Below are 22,367 nucleotides of genomic sequence, written 5' to 3' on the forward strand. Positions count from 1 at the left end.
GAAGCCACAAACTGCCTTTGACCATAATGCTCTTAACAAGGCGTAAAAGACATACATAGTATTCCCAGCAGTGGACTCAAAACATTCCTGACATCGCATACTGATGGTGGTCGTGAATCTGTAGTTAATTACACACAAAGGTACAGCTTGCCATTCTTTTATAAAATTAACAACATACCGTATGTAGGTACCTGTATTCTCTCATTAAGAAAACCTTTCTAACATTTTTCAATGAATATACTAACATGTAATTATTTAATTTTACAGGTCCGATAGATGCAATCAACTGCACTACCGTGCTTCCCTAATGCATCACATCCACATCGAAATCTACATCTACGTCAAGGTTAGTTGACTCGAAATAATTACCGTATTTATCTCGCATATTACCATAGCCAGGTATGCATACACGCCTCCATGCACGTAGATACAATCTCAGGACTAACTTTGTTGAAAGTAATTTTCAGTAAGTAAGAATAATCTGGCGTTCGCGCGTGGCTTGGAGGTTTCGTCGGTCGTAGTTGGGGCGCTGCCTAGGCTGCATGTTAGGGTTGGAGTCGAGAGGAGCCATGGAGGTTTGGGGTTGACGGGATGATGGTAGTGACGGCGGTGGTGATGGTGGTGGCGGTGGTGGTGGAAATGGTGGTGGTGAGTGAGCAACTGCGCAGATCCCGAAGTCCCTCAGCCGCGAGTACGTAGCGAAACTCCGATTCAGTGAGGACTGACTGTTCCTGTTTGCAGTGCAGCTCGAAATCTCAGGGAGAAACCGCGGTCTTTCGTCCTCTCCTCCTTCTTTCTCTCTCTTTCTCTTTCTCTCTCTCTCTCTCTCTTTCTCTTTCTATCTCTGTCTTTCCTTCACCCTTTCCGCTAATCTGTCTCATCCCCCGTCTCACCCTCTTATCCCGGCGTCGCTTCACCCGTCCTTTGTTTTAGTTTCACTCGCCGCGGCAAAGTACGTGCTTAACTTTTCCATTCGGTCGTCTATTTCGACGAAGTTCGTACGCGATCGTCGCGTGCTACGGAAGAACGGTGCCCCGATCCTCTTCGGAGGCGTTTTCGACGGCCAGTCTGCTCGTGTACGCGAACGGAACGGGTCGTAACTGTACCGGTGTCTCGCGTAAATTTCAAGTGTTCCCAATCGGTAGTCACGTGGTTAGGAAGGAACAGTGATTCTGAGGTAGATCTATCCAGTTCGGTTCGTTTTAGACTGTCTCACCGTGGCCCGGATGAAACTGTACGCGTGCCAGTTGATCGGCGTTCATTGAACTGTTGGACAACCGGAGCCGGAGCCGGAGCCGGGGATCAGGGAGCCGTAGGACGTGTGCCGTGTGTGCGAAATCGACGGTGGACCAGGTCGATGTGCACAACTCCGGGGAAACGTACTGAAACTCCACGTCTGTCGGTGTAAGTACACGTCAACACCTTTTTCGCACGTTCAACGCTAACAATGAGTCACAGACGTCCGGCAAGTCAGCTGTACCTGAAGCTCTTATGGAAAGAATTGCCTGTTTCTTTCACAGCGACGGTACATTATGTTCTGCCTAATATAATTAACCCTTTGAAAGCGTGCCAAAAGCGACCGACAATAAGTACGGTCGAACCGACGCGTATATTTTCTTTCACCTACAATATTCGCTATAATCGTTACAAGGAATTGACTCGCGTTGCCTTTTGTTTAACGAGCAGACTTTGTGCGGTATATTCCACGCACGGGATATACTACCCCGTATCGTCACTCGCATCTACCAGACGCGTTAAACCGTTAAAGGGTTAATAATTACACTCTATATACCACGCATCCTCGTCAACTATTCATAAACTGCATAAAATTCATTTTAGTAGAGGAAACGAAGATAAAGACTCGGACGAGTATTCCTTAGAAAACGTATTTTCCGATAGATCTAATTAAAGATGAAGGCTCGGATATCAATACCGCGTTCGATTGAACCGTCCGGTCCGTTCTATCGGCATCTCTGTAACCATAGCTATTCTCAATACGAGAATTATTGAGCACAAAGCTTAATACGATTTCGTAAAAATCCGCGAGCACAATAGGGGCCACGGTTCAGTGGTTTATCGTTGAGCGTGGATAACAGCCGACGAGTTTGCCTGACCGTTAAATATATTAAATCACCGATCGTCGCCAGAGAAACGTATATTTTGGAAGTAGAGCGGTGGCTCGAATTTCCTACTGAATTTCCTGATATCGATGCGGCAAAGGGTGGAATACTTCTAATCCCGATAAGTCTTACTCAGAGGGTGAGACCGGTTTTAATGAAATGCACCCTTACCCCGTTCGTTGCGATATTACTATTTTTCCAGCCGACGTGAAATCACCCTAAAACGCTCCTCTATTATTAACACGGACTTAATATCGGGGCGGTGGTATTAAGTACGAGACGGAATGCAACCCCTTGTAGTATGAAATTTTGATTCGTTGCAAGGAATCGTTGAACGCGACGGCGATACGCTAACGCCCTAAGTAGTATCGGTGAAGTTCATAAATCATGCGCACGTCCACTCGTCGGTAGACAAACACTTCTCTGCTCTCCTTGAAATGTCCGATTAATAATGTGCGACGTGTGCACCCTGCGAAGCGGATTGCGAATCGATCTTGCGAATCGCGTTTAATATCGCGACAAACGTTTGCTCGTCGCTCTTCTCTCGACTGATCTTCTTTAACGCGTACATCGTATTGTTTCCATTCGAAGCCCTAAATATTCTTTCGGAGGCGTACTATGGATTATTTACTCCATTAGAGACGCGGTTGTAATATATTTCGTGTAATTAATTAGTTGATAACGTTTGCTGAACGCTTGGCATCGTTTCGGCTTGATCAATTTTACCGCGAATTCAAATTTTCCCGCGTAAGCATTTACCTGCAAGTAGCGGTCCGCCACAGGCCTATATATACGAGGCCTCCTCTGACACATCGTCAGTCTCCCTGGGACCGCCGCCGGGGACGGATGGGATCCCGGGGGAAGAGAACTCTCCAAGGAGGATTCGAAACTGTTTTTTATCCAGATATTTCTAATTAAAAATTCAAATACTCGCGGTCTCTAACGACCAGCGGTTTTAAAGATACATAATTAAAGTCGACGTCTAAATATAATGACCGATGCGATTGCTCGAGGAACGATCTCGCGACGAGACAGAAGAGTTGCTCGGAGTTCTTAACAAGAGAAAAGCGAGAAGAAAAGGGAGGAAAGTATGATTATCGGTAGGCCGTCGCGTTTGCTCCTCCGGTTTTTATCGTTTCATCGTCGCTCGACGGAGGGAAGGATGAATGGGAATAGAGAGGGAACACCGAGATACTCGTGAGAAATTTTAATAACCGAGGGGACCGTGGGTCCTACGGTCGGCTACTTTTTCTATGCCCGTCCTCGATCGACTTCCAACGCTCTCTGTAAATCGCAACGCACCTGGTGCGACACGGATGAACGCACCCGCTCGTGCACCCTGCTCTCTGATTAGTTTCCTCCTGGCTGGAGAAAAGGTATTCCCCCGAGCGATTGTATTAAAATCCGTGGCTTGTGAAAATGGGCCACAAATGCGAGCGCAAAAAGGCTTAAAAAAGGTGGCGGGATAAAAGCGCAGCCGGGACAGTTTATGTCCGACCGAGGAATTTTTCGCAGCTACCGCGAGCTAGCGATAAAATAGAACAAAAAGAGGAAGAGGAACGGAGCTGACGAAAGATAGAGGAAACGAGGACGTTAAGCGTTGTAAATGCGTGTACGGTGAAACATTGTTGAAGAACTGGATAGAAATTAATTAAAGAACTAAAGTCTTCTTTGTAGAGCTAAGAATACATTCACTTTTCCTAGGGAAAGGGTTGATGAAAAGTCACGAATTGAATCCATTACCATGTACAGTAAATTGGCTTCCACGGTATAAATCCTCGCATATTTACGTTCGAACGCGAATGGAAAGAAGATCGATGCTTGATATTTTTCTTAAGGATTCTAAGGGTACATTAATACAGCAGCAGCAGCAGTATTCAAACGAACTGTCAAAAGAATATCTGTATACCGTTTATTGTGCCGAGCACATCAATGGATACGTTCAATAATATAAAAATAATTGACTCAATTTCAATGGGTCTTTTCAAAATCCACTCTATTTTGATCATTTCAATCTTTCAACATAACCACAATGAGGAAATATCTGAATATCATTATTCTCCATGCACTCGAGTTCAAGTGCCTCCATATAAATGACCAGACCACGAGTGACACGCTTTATAAAATTTCCCAACCATCGCTATCACGGATCAGCGATGGATTTCAATGACGAGGCAGGAAAGTAGGGTAAATTTTAAGTAAGATGTATCTACCTTACTTCATGTAATAACAAAAAAACCTGTAATGGAGTATCTTTTCCACTTGAGAAATGGCAACAGGGGGATAGTCAATTATTCCTTCTCCTCTGAAGTAGCCCAATGAAAAGAGGAAAGTTTTCAGGGTGTAAGTAGTAAATGGAAGTCCACCTGGTCCTCCCTTGGTCTCCGCCTCGTCGGAAGGCATTTGCTTGTGGCTATTGATGCCACTCTCTCTCTCTCTCTCTCTCCTCTCGAGATTGTATTCTTGCGAGCGGTCGAATTAAGCGGTCGTAGGGCGCGAAGCTCCGGTGGAAAAGCCGAGGGCTATAAATACAAGGATATAGAGGAGGGTGAAACGGAGGTGGAGAGGCGACCGTGTCCTCGGCACAATGCGTGCCGCACCAATCCTATTTTCAGAGATACACATCTCCCTCCGTTCGTACGGAGAAAAAGCAAGAGACAGAGATGAGAGAAGGTGAAATAGAAGAGAAGGATGAAAATAGTGGAGGATGGATAGGGGCCTAACCGCTTTATCCCCGCGTCGAATCGTTTCTTCGAGGTGGCTGCAGCTGTCTCCTCGTTTCTTTTAAAGTCCATCCTTCCTGACTTCACCGATCCGATCCAAAGGGAGAAGGAAGACTGGAGATGCAGGGTACATCGATGATGCTCGAAAATCCTCGCTTCCAACTCCCGTACACACGGTTCCACGTGTATTTTCGTCCACTGGCACAAATATTCGATTCTAGAAATAAGCCAAAGACGATCGACTACTACGTGTGTTCGGAAGAGTAACGAGGAAAAAAGTAAGGATCTTCTCTCGATGCGTGACAAGAATACAAATTATTTCTACAACTATTAATCTTATCTCTTTGAAAAAACACCCTGTATAATCCTCAATGGAGGAGAATCGTAACGCTACCTGTTGTACGCTGTCGCTGTTCCCTCTAGCCATCGGCGACGTTCTTTATCGCGAGAAAACCGAACAACGAACGACTTCATAATTGAAATTATTTCCACGTCGGTGTTGGGGGTGAGATCCGTTGCCGCCGCGTAACAGATTTCTCTGTTTCGTTGGTTCGCGCACGTGTGGCCCGTCGTCGAATTCGCGTGCACCAGCGAGCTCGCACACAGACATCCAGCCCCGCGAGCCTCGATAAGGGAAGATTTATCGGCCAACTTGCCGTATAAAACGTTATATACACGTACGTTAACCGTTACGGCAGTTCGCAGCCACTTTTCGCGGTGATGTGCCGCGATTTAAGTTTCAAGATAGGGTTCAGGGTGGCGGCAGAAGGGGGTAGGGGTTGAACTTGTACCTTGCACTTCAACTTTATACACGACTCAGCCGAAGGGCGGATATCGTGTTTGCCTTTGTTACCAACTTTGTTTGCCGACTGGCTTTGTTTACAGCCCCCTAGGTGGTAGGTCACGGTTCGGGTGATCCACTTGAGAAAGATTTCTTTTGTCTCGAACAACTGCACCATTAATTGACTCGGGACCACAACAACGGCCGTGCCTCCACGTATTCCCGTGGAACAATGCGATTACTTACCACACGACGAACAACATTGTGGAATCGAACAAAGGAATCGGAAAGAATCCCACGGGAACGTGTACGTTGTAAATGGCTAATAAAACCAGCCCCCAACAACTTCGAATCCCGCGTCTCGCGGTCTCGCTGATTAATCGTTCGCTGTTCCTTTAAGACTAATTTTTAGTTATTTATTTAAATCGTTAGATGGAGAGGAAAAAAATGGTTACAGAGAGGTGACCAATTACGGGAGTATCAATTTTACGTGACATCAATTGTTGGATTCAACGAATTATTGGAAATAAATTCGAACCGATAGAGAATAATAGGAGTTATATACTAGGTGAACTGTAAATCATGTTACTAGTGATATAAAGGATCAAAGAGGAATAGTTTGATCCATCAAATTTGATTTAAATCTTGATAAAAATCGGTTGATTTTTTCTATCAATTATCCAAGAAATTTGATTATTGTAATAGTTTCATTCCTCTATGAAATTCATCTGATCTAACTAAACATATTTATATAACCAAGTTTCATTTTTATCATATAATACTACGTTCTTTGAACTATAAATTCGCGTTTAATGGAACGTTATAAAGAATTAAGAGGCGCACTTCGAAAGCAGAGCGAAACGATTAATGTCCTGTTAAAACCGATGGGCATTTATCTACTTTCAAGAGCGCTGATAACGTTCAGGAAGTATTAATTATTTGATAAGGATCAACGATATTCGACAACCCCGAACAACTATGTTTACAATGTTCGTCGAGGGAACATTTAAAAGAGGAAGAAACGACGCGTTTAATCTCCGGTTTCCCGTAACCGCAAACTGATCGAACATCCCACAAAATACACCTGTAATCGGATCCACTGCATCCTGACTGGCAGATGGGAGGTGTTCCCTGCTTCGTATGGAAACAGGTAAAAAGGTGGTGAAAGGGAGAGACAGGAAGTTCTCGAAAGACAGGAAACAAACTGGTGTAGGGAAGCGAGGGGGAAAGTTTGTTGTTGCTAGTTCCGAGACGAAATCCCGAAAGATTTTCTGGAGTTTTCAACTTCTCTTATCACAGCGATGATTAAGGCTTTAATAAACGTACGCGCAAAGAGTAATGAAATTATTCCTATAAAAAGGATTTTACCAAGTTTGCCAAGTTTGAAATCAGTGAAACGATTAGAAAATTATATACAGTGGGAGATTAAATTATTAGAGCCATATTTATTTCTGTAGAAATAAAGCTGGAATTTTAACTTTTAATCAATAATACAAAAAAATACTTATAAAAATAAACAAATACATTTAAAAGATTATATTTACACATGTGTGTTAGTATTTCGTTAGTTTTGCTGCAATTGCTGCCTCAATTCTTTTCTATGCATTTTAAGCAATTCAGTTTGATTGCTTTATTAGCCAACCCGTATCTAAAATTGAAAATCTTGAGAACGGGGCTACAGCATTTAGACTTTCTGTCACTTTTGTACAGGCCAAAATTTATTTTACAACTCGCATGTTAATTGGTCGGTGATTTTTGTTTCTACTCGATAAGCTAACTTTTTATCGACGATGAAACAGAGGAACGTTATCGAAAGGTAAGAGTTATCGTATTGTGTTTAGTTGATCAAAATCTCAACGAATGGCCGACATTTCTTTTTCTCACTTCCGGCCTAACCGGAAATGGTCGAAAAAGGGTTGGTTCTGGAGAGAATCTCGCTCTAGTTCACTTTAGCTTATTTCTAGCCTATACTTCTATCAAACGTTCAATCAATTAACATTTATTACTAATAATAAATATTTCCACAAATTTTCGATGGGGTTGAGGTCCGAAGAATTTCTAAGCTAGTCAAAAATTTTCACTTTTTTCAACCGTGTATCATAATTTTACAAGTATCAATAGGTCATATAAAAATAATAAAAACTCTGTTTAACTCGGTTTTTATGTAAAATCATCAATTTATGCTAGTGGCTCTAACAATTTGATGACCCACTGTATAATATTATACTTTTCTGTAAAGAAATGATCGCTTCAAAGTTTGTTACGATATTTTTCTATTTCTCTTTATTCCTCAACATCTGCATAGTTCCCTATATCTCAATTTCTTCCATCATAATTTTCTTGTTCTTCGAAGGAACACTTTTATCCTCCCGGTTGTAAATCAACCCCGTCACGCGTGTAAACGTTCCTCTGTTTTATCGTCGATAAAAAGTTGGCTTATCGAGTAGAGACAAAAATCACCGACCAATTAACATGCGAGTCGTAAAATAAATCATCCGGCGTAAAATTAGGGGTCATTAAACTCCCCTTGCCGGGGACGATACAGACAAAAATGAGCGGACGATGAACCGATAAATTCTAGTTCCTACGGGGCGGATAACACGCGTTGTTCAAAAACGAAGTCATATTTAAAAAAGAAAATTTCCATGGGACACGCTGGTCACCAGGTTGTTAATGCAATGTTAATTAGTCTTCTGCCAGGTTGATTACGTTGGTAATGTAACGGCCTGGCATCGTTTTTCATTTTCCTTCGGCCTTCGAGGATCGCAGTTTCGATCGAAACGCGTTGCTAAATAATTCAACGACATAATTCCACGCCATCAACCGTCTATAACAAACAGCTGAAAATCACGGAACAGGAAAAGTCGATTTATTCAGCGTGTACCATGGAATATCGATTCCGAGCGTCTTGAACGCGCGTACGATGACACGCGCCGCGGATTACACCAGACACGGACGCGGACCGGAAAGACGTGCCCCGAACGCGTGTTACCACGCGAACCGAATTTACGCGCGGTTCCTTTTCCGCTCTCTGGATGCAACAGGATGTCACTAAGCGTCGATTAGATTTTCCTTCTCGATGAATCTATAGGGTGTTAAAAAATATCCTGAAAACATATACACCGTTGGATAGATCACGAAAAATCGAAGAGAAAAGTTCTGTAGCATTTTTCGATAGGATCAGTAGTTTAGCCACATTTCGTTGTTGAAGATTGAAAAATTGACCAATCAGCGCGCAGCTTGAGTGGCAAGACCCGCGGAGTGGGAGTAGCCTCCTCTGCCGCGGACGAATCGCGCCGCTGATCGTCGCGCATGCGCATGCGCCGAGAGTCTTGCCACTCAAGCTGCGCGCTGATTGGTCTATTTCTGAATTTTCAACAACGAAATGTGGCTAAACTACTGATCCCATCGAAAAATGCTACAGAACTTTTCACCTCGATTTTTCGTGATCTATCCAGCGGTGTAGAGGTTTTCAAGGTATTTTTTAATACAAACGAATGATTAATAGAAAAAAGAATCCGACGCCTCGATCGCGATTTTCCCTAGGGAAGCCCGATTTGATGAGGGAAGCGAGTGTAACATCGATTTAAAGCTTGAAGTTTGGTCAAAATTACTACATAAACGTTCCATCGATATTTCTAACGCAAAATGCCTCGCTCTTTGTTCAAACAAACAATGGATATCTACTAATAGACAGCACTAATGGTTGATTCATTGTTTGCTGCAACGAAGAGCCAATTAATCTGCATTGAGAATATTGGCGAATCGTTTATGTAGGCGTTTTTGATACGCGTTTAGCTTGAAATTTCTGTATCGTAAGTGTTATTCCGAAATAGTTTTGTGTCGTGGCATTGTGTGGATAAAAAGGGGGTGCCATATTTCTTGTTTCATAGTTTTATTTTATACATACGGTATGGTAGATTTCCATATACGATATTTTCCAAATATTCTCTCTATTCCTGAATAACTCGAACCCCACATTGATTGAATGAAATCAAGATATGAAAACTAAAAAACTCGACCAAGTCCCATAAGTCTTTACTCATAAGTCCCGCGAGTTAGCCTCGTACCATATCGCGCCATTTGTGGGCAAATTAAAGTTTGAAAAAGAGAAAAGAGGAGGAAGAAGTAGCAGCGTAAATATTCATTCGTCGATGAAACGATTCCTCTATGGTACGGTCATTGATTAATATTCATTAGATAGGAAAACATGGAAAAGAAAAGGAGATAAAAGGGATGCGAGAGAAGAGTAGAGGGCACTGAAAGAGGCACTCGGGTACTAACAATAAAAATGATATGGCGCCGTATGAAAAGCATAGGGTGTGACCGATGCACCGGGTGTACGGTGGTCGTACGACAATCGGCATCAGCTAGAAAGAGGACGAACGTGGACTCTCGGTATCTTTAATATCTTTAATCCACACCCCTGCGCGGGAACGCGGAACGTAGGTATGCGTGCAGGAAGCACCCCCTGTTAGCTCGTACGGGGGAGGGTGCCTCTCTCTCTCTCACGGGGGTGAGCTCTGTGTGTTTGAGCTACGCAGGCGCGGTTTATCGACTGCTGCATATATATATAGAAGAAAGAGAGGAGAGCGAGAAAAGCGTTCCGTTTCGTTTCGTTTCGTTTCGTTTCGTTTCGCAGTAACCCGAACAATTTCTCTGCTTTCAGTCCTTCTCTCTTTTCTCTTTGTTCGCTTGCCGTTCGTCTCGGCTCCGGATATTTGTCCGGATCGCAATTGCACAGGGCTTTTTCCCCACTCGTTTCTACCCTCTCGTAGCGAGAGCACACGGTTCTCCCTTGCTTTCTCCTCGTTCCTCGCATCGGGTCTCCACCCAGGTCCCTTTTCTTCGCCCGGACCCTTCTTCGTCTCACCCTCTGATTTTACGCGATCATCTCTTTCCACCGATATCGCGCGGCAATATTTTATCGAGACGGACGCACGCTCCATTCCCCCGTCCGACGTCGCGGTAAAATCGTTTCGAGATGCTCGATGACCGATCGAGTGGCGTCGTCATCCCCTTCTGGAAACACGAACCGGACGGTAGCCAGATCGTTTCCTCGCAATTTTATCTGTGTGCCTGCGTGTAAGTTAGTTCGCCGTACATCGACGTCCCCCCATTTTTCCCATCCAGATCGTTGGCAAGCCTTATCTAGCTTCCAATTTCGCGCGCCGCTTCCAGGGCTTCGAATCTCCTTCGCGATTTGCATAATTTTCTGGCCAGCCGCCGGCAACCTCTCGAACCCAATGGCCTCGAAGTCGGCCGCGGCTAAACAGAAGATTTTTGCCGCCGTTTCTTCCCCAGCCTGTTGATCGTTTTATGAAAATTTCATGACGCCCGTTCCCATCGTCGAACACACCCCTTTCGCCTAATAACCTTCGATCCGAGAGAGCGTTCATTATCGACACCCGCCTGCGGACGATCCCTTTTTCGATTATATCGATACGGATCGGGACATCTGTCCCTCGGGCGAAGAAATTCCATCCGTCCTCCCTGTTCCCTTCCGAAAGATTGCCCTTCCCACGACCGGTCGTTGACTGGTAAATTAACGACCGTTCGGTTCGTTAAACGCCGTTAAATTCGAAGGCGTTCGCTCTCGAACACCCTTCGGCTCCACTGTTTAACGAGACGGGGTGGATTTCGAAATCGTTGCAGCTGCCTTTCGAAAAATCTAAATACCTACACCTTTTTCTACCAGTTGGATACCTTTCGAACAGGTGGTAGAACGGGCAGGGACCAACAGGTAGGAATCCCGGGTCCGTCGGCGCGGGTCAAGAAATGCATAAATTAAAGTAGGGGCGCTTCGCGTTAAAGGGTCCACTTCCATCGCTACGAACCTGTAATTTATTCCCGACGAGCGTGTCGTTCAGCCAACCGGCCGACCGAGTCGTCGACTATTCATTAAGACGAACGAAGCGTCCGATTAAAGCGCAACCTCCTCCACCGATTTTCTGATTTCCCGTCTGTTAACCGGTTGTTGATCGATTCGGTCCTTTCGTTGAAAACGTGCGTATAATAGAGCCGTGTAAGGAGCCAAAATTATTGGCTCCTATTGGGAAATGCAGCTAAGTGAATGAACGTTTCAATAGCCTGCGATTTGCTCCGCGAATTCGCGACGGTTTCATCGCGAAACTGCCGGAAAATCCCGGTTCCACCGTCCACGGATATTAACGTTTAATCTGTTAACGTATGCGCGATATCTGGGCCAATTGCAGCGGCATTTACAATACCGCGTTGTTCGTTCGTTTGTTCGGTTACGTGTGCGCGAAACGTACGGTTCATGCATATTCGACCACCTTCAGCGATAAGCAACGCTGAATACTTTCGACTCGAACGGCTACGCGATACCGGGAAACTGTTTTCAATTCATACAGAGGGTGTATTCATTTGCATTGTATTGCTATTATGGGATAATAATTAGGTACCGTATCGCTGCTCCAATGGAGAATATTCTTTCTCCGTGAATCTGAGAAGAATACTTTTACAGGTCTATAAAGTATAAATTTTCATTTTCGGAAAAGTAACTATCGTGTTTATCAACGGTTTACGAGCCGTTAACCGTGGAAATAAATCTCGCGTACACGAGTGTTTCGATGATCCGACATTCGAGTTAAATTCCGCTTAACGACCTTTCTTTTGCCGGTGCAAGAAAATGAAGCGAGTTAAGGATTATCGCTCTCGTTCCGCCAAAAATTTTGCTTAATGACTTTTACCTTAACGTACACACGAACACGAACGCATTAGTTCGTTGAAAGCGCATTCAATGCCATTTGAAGAGACGATAACCAGAGATCTCGTACGAATTCAGATCGTTACCCGCGAAAATTAGAACGATCTCTAGTGGTGGAAACTTATTTATCCACAGAAATTGCATGAAATCCGGCCAATTGCCAGAGATCTCGTTATTTCCTGTTATCATTGAAGAAACTAATGAATAATTAATTAGAGAGACCGTGAGGAACAGCGAACAAAAAATAGCAGAGCGGTGTAATAGTTAACTCTCGGACGGCGGACCATGGAGAGAGCCCCAGTTTCAATTCAGGCTCCGCTGTTCAAGGGTTAATAATTAGAATTATACGCGATGATGAATAATTTGTGATATAACTGGGAAGGGGATAATCGAATGGTAAAGTTGAATTACAGTCGGGGGAAAAAATAAATGGCAAAAATAAATCACGACTTTTCATTATTTATAACTTTTAAATGCGTTGACCAATCTCGATGAAATTTTCAGCATACACATAACTTATTTGAATCTACGTAGGACATATTTTAAATTTTCATTATAGACTCGCATAAAAAAGTTGAATTGATTTCAACAAATTGTAATTTTTTAAACCGATGAAAATACATATTTTAGTGAATTAATTTGTATAGCTTTTCAAACCGTCCAATTTTAACCGTGATATTCTATTTTGAACAGTGTCCACTTATTTTTGCCCTCGTCTGTAAAACTACAATGGATGATTTAAATTCATTTAATTCTCTCTTGATGAATCTGTCAGATTGCTTTTCACTTGTCCGAGTTGATTGAAACGCGATGTCATAACCAAACGGGATGTTAATTCTGTAGAAACGAAGATTTTCAGAATTCCTCTTTCCCTTGTATCGCTGTTTTTCCCCCCGTTCCCTAGTGGAAGTATACACGTGTAGATCGTAGCCATCGCTAAAAGGGTGCACCGTTCGTGGTTAGCCAAGTCTGGTAGGAGTTTGGCTCATCTTCAGTTCAGTTTCGGAGCCGTCGGGGCTGAAACGAGATGAGTTGGAAACGGAAAAGGGGATCCTGTAAATTGAATGACTTGGCCTGTTATACGTTACCCACGGGTTTCTTTGCTTTATACCATCCCCGAAATTGGCCAGGCCCGTGCAGATTCCATTATAGACAAGAAGTCAGAAACGGCCTAGTCAACCTCGTTCGATGCCATTTCCGCATGTATTATGCATGCCCGGGACAAATTTCGTCATCCGTGCCAGATAAGAAAATCTCCGTCGTTTTATTATTTATTTTCTCTTTCATCGTTAAACGTCGGGGCAGAGAAAATCTCGGGATATCGCGAACCACCAGCCGACAGAGACGAGCGAATAATTTATGTGTAATACCAGTGTCACCAGACTGGAAGAGGAACAATGAAATGTAACAAAACAGACGGGAAATGGGGGCGTATTCGAACGTATTCGCTTTGACGATATCCGCAGCTTATTATCCGTTCATCGATCTTTAATCCATCGATTGGACATTGAAAATCAACCCTTTGGAAAGAGCTCACCGAGCGACGGTTTAATTGTTTCATTACAATGCTGTTCAAACTTGGAACGAGGGAAATTTCCATCGAACAAATATCATTAATTTTTATTTAATCGATAGATTATCCCGTAATACCCGAGTACGATTTAGACACCGATTAGTTTTTCTATCCCCGAAATCCGGAGTCGTGTTTAATCATCTTTTTTGCCGGAACGAAGATAAACGCTACGTTTAATCGCGGTAATCTCCGTTCGTCAAAGATAAATCACCTCGGTAGCTAGTTTTACAAAACGAACAGATTGCCACCGCACCGACCTAGCACGTGTGAAACTTGGCTGTTACAGTTGTCGAGTTCGCACGACATAATTCGGTATAACTTTAGGCAAACATCGGATTGCTTAGAATGGCTTATAAAACTTCGCTAGAAGCTGGAAAACGTGGGTTAGTTTCGACGAATTTTCGCGATCCAATCAAAATTAATCTTATAACGTAGAAACAATTTCAGGCTGATAATTAAAATTCATTTTACTAAAATTTAAAATTTCTTCCTTGATATTCTTTTAAAAATTTATAAATTATGCTATAATTTAAATTATAAGAAGATAATTTTCTTCTTTTTTTATTATATAAATATAAAAAAGTTACCAATTAAGTTACCTTTCTCTGTGACTATAGTACCTATAAATATTAAATCTTAATAATAAGTAAATATTTTTTATTGTATATAGATTATTTAAGATTCTGGGCTTCTTGCGCCGCAATTCTATCGGAGACAATCTGAACCGGGAGATATTTGATATAAGAATAGCACGAAGCAAAGGATAGTTGGAAGGTAATCGAATCAAGCAATAAAAGGCAATAAACAAGCTTCAGTGTCTCGGTGAAAGCCATGTAATACCGACCTAATTTCACGGAAGCATCTAACACAAATATTTTCCCTGCCGGCGATCGTTTCGGCTAATACGACCGCCCTTTCGCCCTTATCGTTCTCTGCTCGTAGACAAGTGTTGTTTATCAGGCTGATGTCGCTTATAGCGATGCCCAGAAACCCCCCCGAATTTCGTAGGTAATCACGATTCCCTTGATCCTCCTATTTCACCCTCTTCTTCGCGACTTTCGTATCCTGGCTCGTCTTCCACCCTAAAATCCGACGTCTACTTCAGACTCGTCAGAAACCGGGTAAGGGTGAAAAGAAATGGAAAAACATAGGAGGACCGATTTCTCGGAGAAAATAACGTTCGACCTGCCGTCCACGAGATATTACATGCCTTGGATGTTAATGTCCCTCTGTATTTCTTTTTTTCTCGCGAAGAGGCTAGGGGCGCGTAGCTCTGTCGGATAGAGGAATGCTGTAAATCTGTGCATTATACACGACACCGAGATCAGCGCCATTCGTTATTCCAGCGGGGCAAAACGCAGAAAAAGGGACGTGAAAAATTACCGGCCACCGCCAGCACTTACCGAGACGAGCATTTTCCAAGGAACGTCCAATGGTTCTGGAACGCTTGCTAGAAGGATGGGCCTCGAATTGCACAAATTACTTTATGGGAGTTTATGGTTGGGCCATAAAGGGCCCGCACGAAAGCTAGGCTCCTGCGCGGATTACACGGTACAACCTTTAACCCGTTCGATCAACAGCGGGAGCTTTCTTTTAGTTTTGATTAAATAGAAAAAGGTTTGGTTAGGTTAGGTTAGGTTAGGTTTAGTACCGGCGTTGGGGAGGGGGTAATCGTCGAGGGCGCTAGATCTATAGGGGGCGCCTCAGCCCGGTATCCCTAGTATAGTAGTCTCTTCTCTCTATCTACATCTCATATGTAATATTACATATATGCTATATATGCTGCGGCATTTATGTCTACATCTTCCCTGACGCGTTTTTCTACCTATACTTATATATATGTTTTAATGGGCGCCAATATTGCTAAAATCGGCAGTGATTAGGTTGTTCAGCGAAAAAGTACTAATGAAAAAGGGCTGAATCGCCTTAGTCATTCAAAACATATTAATGTGAAATTATTTTTCGTCTCCGTAAAGCTCTGTCCAGAGCTCTGTATACTACCAGGTTGCACGACCTTCGTGCGGGCCCTTTATGGCCCCCGCCATAAAGTAATTTCTGCAGTTCGTGCACCACCGCCAGAAGACTGGTTACGAAATTGAAATTATTTCATTCCTGTGAGACGACGTAAAAAAAAAGGCACGCTCGATCGAACGAACTCGAGCGAATTCCCAGTGTGCCGTTGCAACAAATACCACGTTGGAATAAAGCTTTTTATCGGTCTGTTAATTTTCGAGTGCGGCAACAAGCCGCGCACGATTCGCTTTTCAAACTATTCCCCCCCGATTATATCGTTGTTCCTTCCTCTCCCGCGGAGAGAAAAAACCAAAAAGGGTAAGAAAGTTTGACACAGAAAGTGCAGTGTTGGCTGCCGGATGCATCCTCTGGCTCGGTGGCAAAATCTGAACGCAGAATTGAACGGCGCCAGGTGTCCGTAAATAAACCCCGATGGCTGCATCGGAGTTTGTGCAGCAAAACCGTTGGAACGTGAAGGGTGGTTACGCTTTCGCGGGTTTAGATAGCTTTACAAAGCTTCCTTTGCCGGTCGACGTTTTTATTTCGCGAAACTGTTTCGTCCGGTTACCTTACGCCAGGTACGTATCGTTTACATAATTACAACGATCGTTGGCCGATCGGAGGGAAGAAGGTTCCCGATGCCGTCCGTAGTCTCGGCCAATGGTGGAGGAGGGAAAAAAGAAAAAGTTATTTTAAGTGTCCAACTTATACGCGACCATTAAAGGTTATAGGTTTCTATTCAATATTAAAGCGGCCGCTCGACCGAACGGCACCGCTTCCTATAGCTTGGGGGTGGTTGAAGTTAACCGAGTATGGTTGAAACATAAGCAGGAAAACGCCTTTATCCGTACGCGTGGAGGAAAAGTAGAAAAGTATTATAGGAAACAGCGGTGGCTATAGAAAAGTTGAGTGGTCGGGTAACTTGAAACTTTTGCGGACTTAGGGGTTGGGTTTGCTTCGCCTCCTGTCGTCTACTGTAACGTGTCACGGCCTTCTGGCATTGGACCAATGACATGTTGTTCGGTGCATTTTATAAAAGGTGCTAGATAACACGTATGTATATAACGTGGTTTGTTTCCGATAGTTCAGGAAAATGCTTTGATGGACGTTCGAGTGAACCATAGCACGGCGGACCATGGAGAGACTCCCAATTATAATTTTCTATCATTTTCATTTTATTATCGTTTCGATTGCGAGTGTACCATCAGTTACACGAAATCCTCTATTTATCACTTTTATTTATAACCAGAGAATTCGTCGCATCTGCGCAATCGTTCGATAAATCACGAATTGGACGTCAAATAAACAATTCGTTGTCGGATTAGCTTGATATTATTGATAGATGTGTCTATAGACGGTGAGATCGAAACGGATGGGTAAAAATTTAACGAGACGTACCCGATGGTTAAAGTTCAAATTATTGGGTTGTTGGAAATTGAAAAGGGTAACTTGAAAAACTTTGAAATCATGTTAGACTTTATGTTTTTAAAATATACCAGAAAGCTGATGTGCATTAGTGGAATTAATTCTGGACACTTTTAAATTTTTACTAAAATTTCGTATTCAAATTGTTTTCTAATTTTAGGGCGTATATTATACTTTTAATATACAATAAATTTAATATACAATTTCAACACATCAAAGGAGGTAGAAAAAAATCCTTTCATCCTGTGATTGGCTATTTCACATCAATAACAACACAGTTTAGATTCTTTTAAATAAAAATTTTCAAACATTTACAAACGAAATCATGTGAAAATATTAAGTATCAATTTATCATAGCAGAATAAAGAATATTTTTATTCAAATTGTCCAGAATTAATTCCACCTGCGTAGTCTGTAACATTGTAGGAAGCAGGTACATGTAAGGAGCAGTATTAAATGGTATCTGTATGCTGTTACAGGGCAGTTCCAGTCGAGGAGGGGTTCATATGGAATGGCATCACGTGGACCGTCGACGACGACGTTGCCAATCGCGATAGCGATGGCCGTCGCGATGTCAGTGATGGCAAACGGTCTTTGCCCGACCCAATGTCGTTGCGACGACGAAAGTTTGCGAGCGTCCTGCGCTTACGCGGGACTCGAGGTCGTTCCGATCCAGCTGAATCCGGAAATCAAACACTTGGATCTGTCGAACAATCGTGTCGGGAATATTCACCTATCGTTCGGGTTCTACGGTAACCTGGAGACACTTGATCTAACCTCGAACGCAATTCACACTCTCGGTTCGGACAATTTCGTCTTCCAAAAGGGGCTGATCACGTTGAACGTAAGCAATAACGCCGTGAGGGCATTAGCAAAGAATTCGTTGCAAGGATTGGACTCGTTGAAGGAGTTGAATCTATCGAGCAATAATATTTCCGATATGGACGAGCAAGCATTCAAGAGTACCAGCGAATTGGAGATACTAAATCTCTGCGACAACTCGATCACTAGCTTGCCGGAAGGACTGTTGAAGAACCTACACAAGATTCGTACGTTGATCTTGAAGAGGAACTCGCTATTGGAAATACCAACCGCGAACTTGGCGTTGGCGCCCAGTCTGGAGAAGGTTGATCTCTCGGACAATCTGATACAGGAGTTGGACAGGGATTCGTTGCCGTCATTGCCGTCGTTAGTCTCGTTAGATCTCGCGAACAACGTTATCAGGAATATCGCTGACGACGCGTTCGATCGTCTACCGGACCTGCTGCACCTGGATCTGTCCGGCAACAACCTAACCTCCGTGCCCACGTCCGCGTTGGCAAGGCTAAACGTTCTATCGAACCTGATCCTAAGTCGGAATCCTCTCGGCAACCTGGGCCCCGTAGGATTCCGTAATCTGTTCGAGTTAAGGAGCCTCGAGTTAAACGACTGTACGATCGTTAGCGTTCACGCCAGAGCGTTCGCCGACAATGTGAATCTTGAACGAATCTCGTTGGACGGTAATCGAGGGTTAAAGGAGCTACCAGCCAGGGTTCTTTACAGCGCGAGATATCTGAAATGGGTCTCGCTGCGTCGTTGCAGCCTGTCGACCCTGCAACCCACCCAATTCCCAGTTGACGGTTTGTCGTCCCTTCGCGTAGGCGGCAATCCCCTGGTCTGCAATTGCTCGGTGCATTGGCTGTGGAACGTTATCAGGGCGGAAGAACGACGGAACGAGTCGAGACTGGAGTTAGATAGCCGCGATATTATCTGTACCGACGAGGAATTCTCCGGCAAAGCGTTGATCGCTCTGTCGGAGGGTTCTTTGCGTTGCCGACTGAGCCCACTCTATCTGTCGTTGTCGGCTGCCGGTTGTCTAGCCGCGACGGCGACCATCCTGGCGGTGATAGCTCATCTGACACGATCAAAGAGGAAGAAACGTCTGGCGTACGCCGCGCCCAACCGACCGGAGTTTCTCGTCTACGTGGGAAGGAACAACGACGAGCTGGACAAGAACGCCGAGTCGTACAGCAGAAGACTGTTGGCCAGGAACGAGGACACGTCTTACGACACACCTCGAGGAAAGGCCGGACAACGTAGCCCTCAGTCGCAAGACACGAACATTTACGAAACACCTAGGCACGTTAGGACCAATCGACGGGAAGGAGCCACGGAACCGTATGCCAGGCAAACGGAAGAGGGTGTGTACGCGGTGGCCGACGTGACCGATCTCCGCGACGAACAACCGGAAGTGCTGTCGCTTTATCGAATGCAGACACCGACTGCGCCCAGATCGAACCGTCTGGACTACGGTTACGACTACGAGTACGATTACGAGTACGAGCCACCGCTTCCGCAGAAGCCTCACGTCGTGTTCGTTTGAACCGTCGAACTCAATTTTCCATCAAGATTCTTTCCCAATAGATGCCCGTACCCTCGATAGGGTTCGGGATCTTCTAACGCCGACACGTGGTACGGTAATCCTTCGGTTACCGAAAGTATCGACGAACCGTCGTCCATTGTACGGTCTGCTAGAATCACTGGCTTTGAACAGTTTTAGATTCGTAGATTCGAATCGTGACGGTACACAGAACAGTGGTTATCGTCCACGCGGTGAATGGCGGAGGAAGCCAGGATCAACCGGTGGACAGAGTTGAAAATGAAATGTCTTCCGAGATAGTTGCGACGCTGGAGAAGCAGAATGCATTTTCGCTGAGGGAACGCAATCTGATTCGGAATGTAAATTCAGGGTACGGCGCGTAAACCGTTGCCGGTTCTAGCCGGCCAGGCTCGAGGAACGTATTTATTTTCACGGATTGCGTCGGATTCCGTTGGTTCAGTGCAAATGCTGCGCGCCGTGTTTCAAGGCAGGCGGTGTTCATTTCGCGTTTAAACGTAGTGACAAATCAAATCAAAGCAGCGTCTCGTTAGTCCGTTTAAACCCTCCTACACTGCCAGCATCCCAAGATTACTCTTCCCATTTCCCTCTATCCCTCAATTTCTAACATCCCTCTCCATCTGTCTCTCCCAGTACACCTACAATTATCGCGTCTTTGTCCAGGTATCTCCTCTTTCCTTTTCGTTTCTACTTCGGGAAAGTCCGCGTTTAGGTAGGCTGAAGGATCTTGAAGATTTTTGCGAAACGCTTTGGCTACCTCGAGCAATGATTTCTACGAGAAACGAGCTGAAAGGAGGGAATGGAAAATACGTGGTTCACGCGTTTCTACCTTTTTCTTTTTTTTCTCTCTTGTTAAACACGCCGGACACATTGGTACACACCTGAAGGGAGCAAAAGACACGTTAGGATTCGTAATTAGACGGTCCCTCTTCTTTTCTTCTGTTTTTACTTTGTCTGCTTGTCGACGTCGACAGAAGAGAACCGTCTTCAGGATCGTTGTAAATTGAAGCAATAATAGGCGCGACCTTTACTCTTAGGGACACACTACGACACTGAGTATATTTAAGGACGAGATTACGCGTTTATACAAACGTAAGCGTACATGTACAGTGAGCGTAAAAGGTGTTTGGACACCGTTTAAGAAAGAATACCTCGTTTAAAATTCGACTAAATCACTTGAGGTTTCTTGAGAATTTATAGTAATTATACTAAGATATGTGCTTTTGTCGGTTTAAAAAATTATAATTTGTTGAAAGCGTGAAATAGTGGAGGATAATTTTTCATCTTTTTTATGTGAGCCTATAATGAAAATTTCATCGAGATCGGTCAATGCACTTAGAAATTACAAGTAATTAAAATTTCATCTAAAAATGTGTAAGACTTTTCATCTAAACATGTGTTTTTGAAATTTAAATTTAAAATATTAATATTGAAATTAAATTAAATTGGAATAATTTGTTTAGAAAGAATTAGAATATTATTTAATCATTTGTATAATTTAAAATTATAGTTATATTTTTAGATAAAAAGTCGCGACTTTTCATCTAAAGATGTGTTTTTGAAATTTAAATTTAAAATATTAATATTGAAATTAAATTAAATTTGAATAATTTGTTTAAAAAGAATTAGAATATTATTTAATCATTTGTATAATTTAAAATTATAGTTATATTTTTAGATAAAAAGTCGCGACTTTTCATCTAAAGATGTGTTTTTGAAATTTAAATTAAAAATATTAATATTGAAATTAAATTAAATTGGAATAATTTGTTTAAAAAGAATTAGAATATTATTTAATCATTATTATGTTCTTAGATAAAAAGTAGTGATTTTTTAACGATTTCAACAAATTGTAATTTTTTAAAACAACAAAAGCACATATCTTAGTAAATTAATTTATATAACTTCTCAAAGAACCTCCAATCATTTGGTCCAATTTTAAATCAGGTATTCTATATTAAACTTTATCCAAACACTTTTTACACTCACTGTATATATATATATATAAATATACATATATATATATTTATTTATTAATTTATGATGTTAAGTTTGAAGAAAAGATGTTACGTTTTGAATACGAAAACTGAGAAAAGAAACGAAATATACTCGATACGCGTCAAGAATAAGATGCGTTACGTATCCATCACGAAACATCACCGGAAGCGATCGTACCCCCGAATTCGCCTACTGAAATTCTCCCTTACTTATGGCTACGTCGTCTGCGAATGTCACGCGTCAACGAAACGAGGAATCATTACACGAACTCGCGGGTACGAAGCACGGAAAACTCGCCTCAGTGTGTAAGTTTCGCCGTCGTGGAGCGGCTCCTCGAAACGCAACGCGTCTAGAAATTTTAATGGAATATCGAATTCCCGCTGATTAAAGTCTCCCGACGCGATGCCCTCCTCCCGGGGAAAGTTCGAAAGTTAAATATTCGATTCGCCACGGTAAACCTCCGACCAGCGATTCGAGACGATCGAGAATCGTCGGTTTCGAGCTACGAATAATAATTTCATCGAACACCTTTCCCGAAATATTACCCCTCGACCGGTTAAATAGGCTTTCAATTACCCGCACCCCTCGCTCGAAGATCGATACCCGATCTGCAGGATGTTTATCAAG

The 22,367-nt window shown here is 43.2% G+C and overlaps 1 protein-coding gene across 1 annotated transcript; it reads left to right on the plus strand.

Annotated features, from left to right (window-relative positions):
* LOC117608073 (uncharacterized) lies at positions 1 to 21,186 on the plus strand. The gene is made up of 4 exons (XM_034332619.2): positions 1 to 140; positions 268 to 346; positions 1,207 to 1,404; positions 17,845 to 21,186. Exon 4 carries the CDS (start codon positions 17,877 to 17,879, stop codon positions 19,725 to 19,727), a length of 1,851 nt encoding a protein of 616 aa, XP_034188510.1. The 5' UTR covers positions 1 to 140; positions 268 to 346; positions 1,207 to 1,404; positions 17,845 to 17,876; the 3' UTR covers positions 19,728 to 21,186.
* The last annotated feature ends 1,181 nt before the right edge of the window (positions 21,187 to 22,367 follow it).

This window comes from Osmia lignaria, chromosome 3, assembly GCF_051020975.1.
Source record: "Osmia lignaria lignaria isolate PbOS001 chromosome 3, iyOsmLign1, whole genome shotgun sequence".
In the NCBI taxonomy this organism is placed as follows: domain Eukaryota; kingdom Metazoa; phylum Arthropoda; class Insecta; order Hymenoptera; family Megachilidae; genus Osmia; species Osmia lignaria.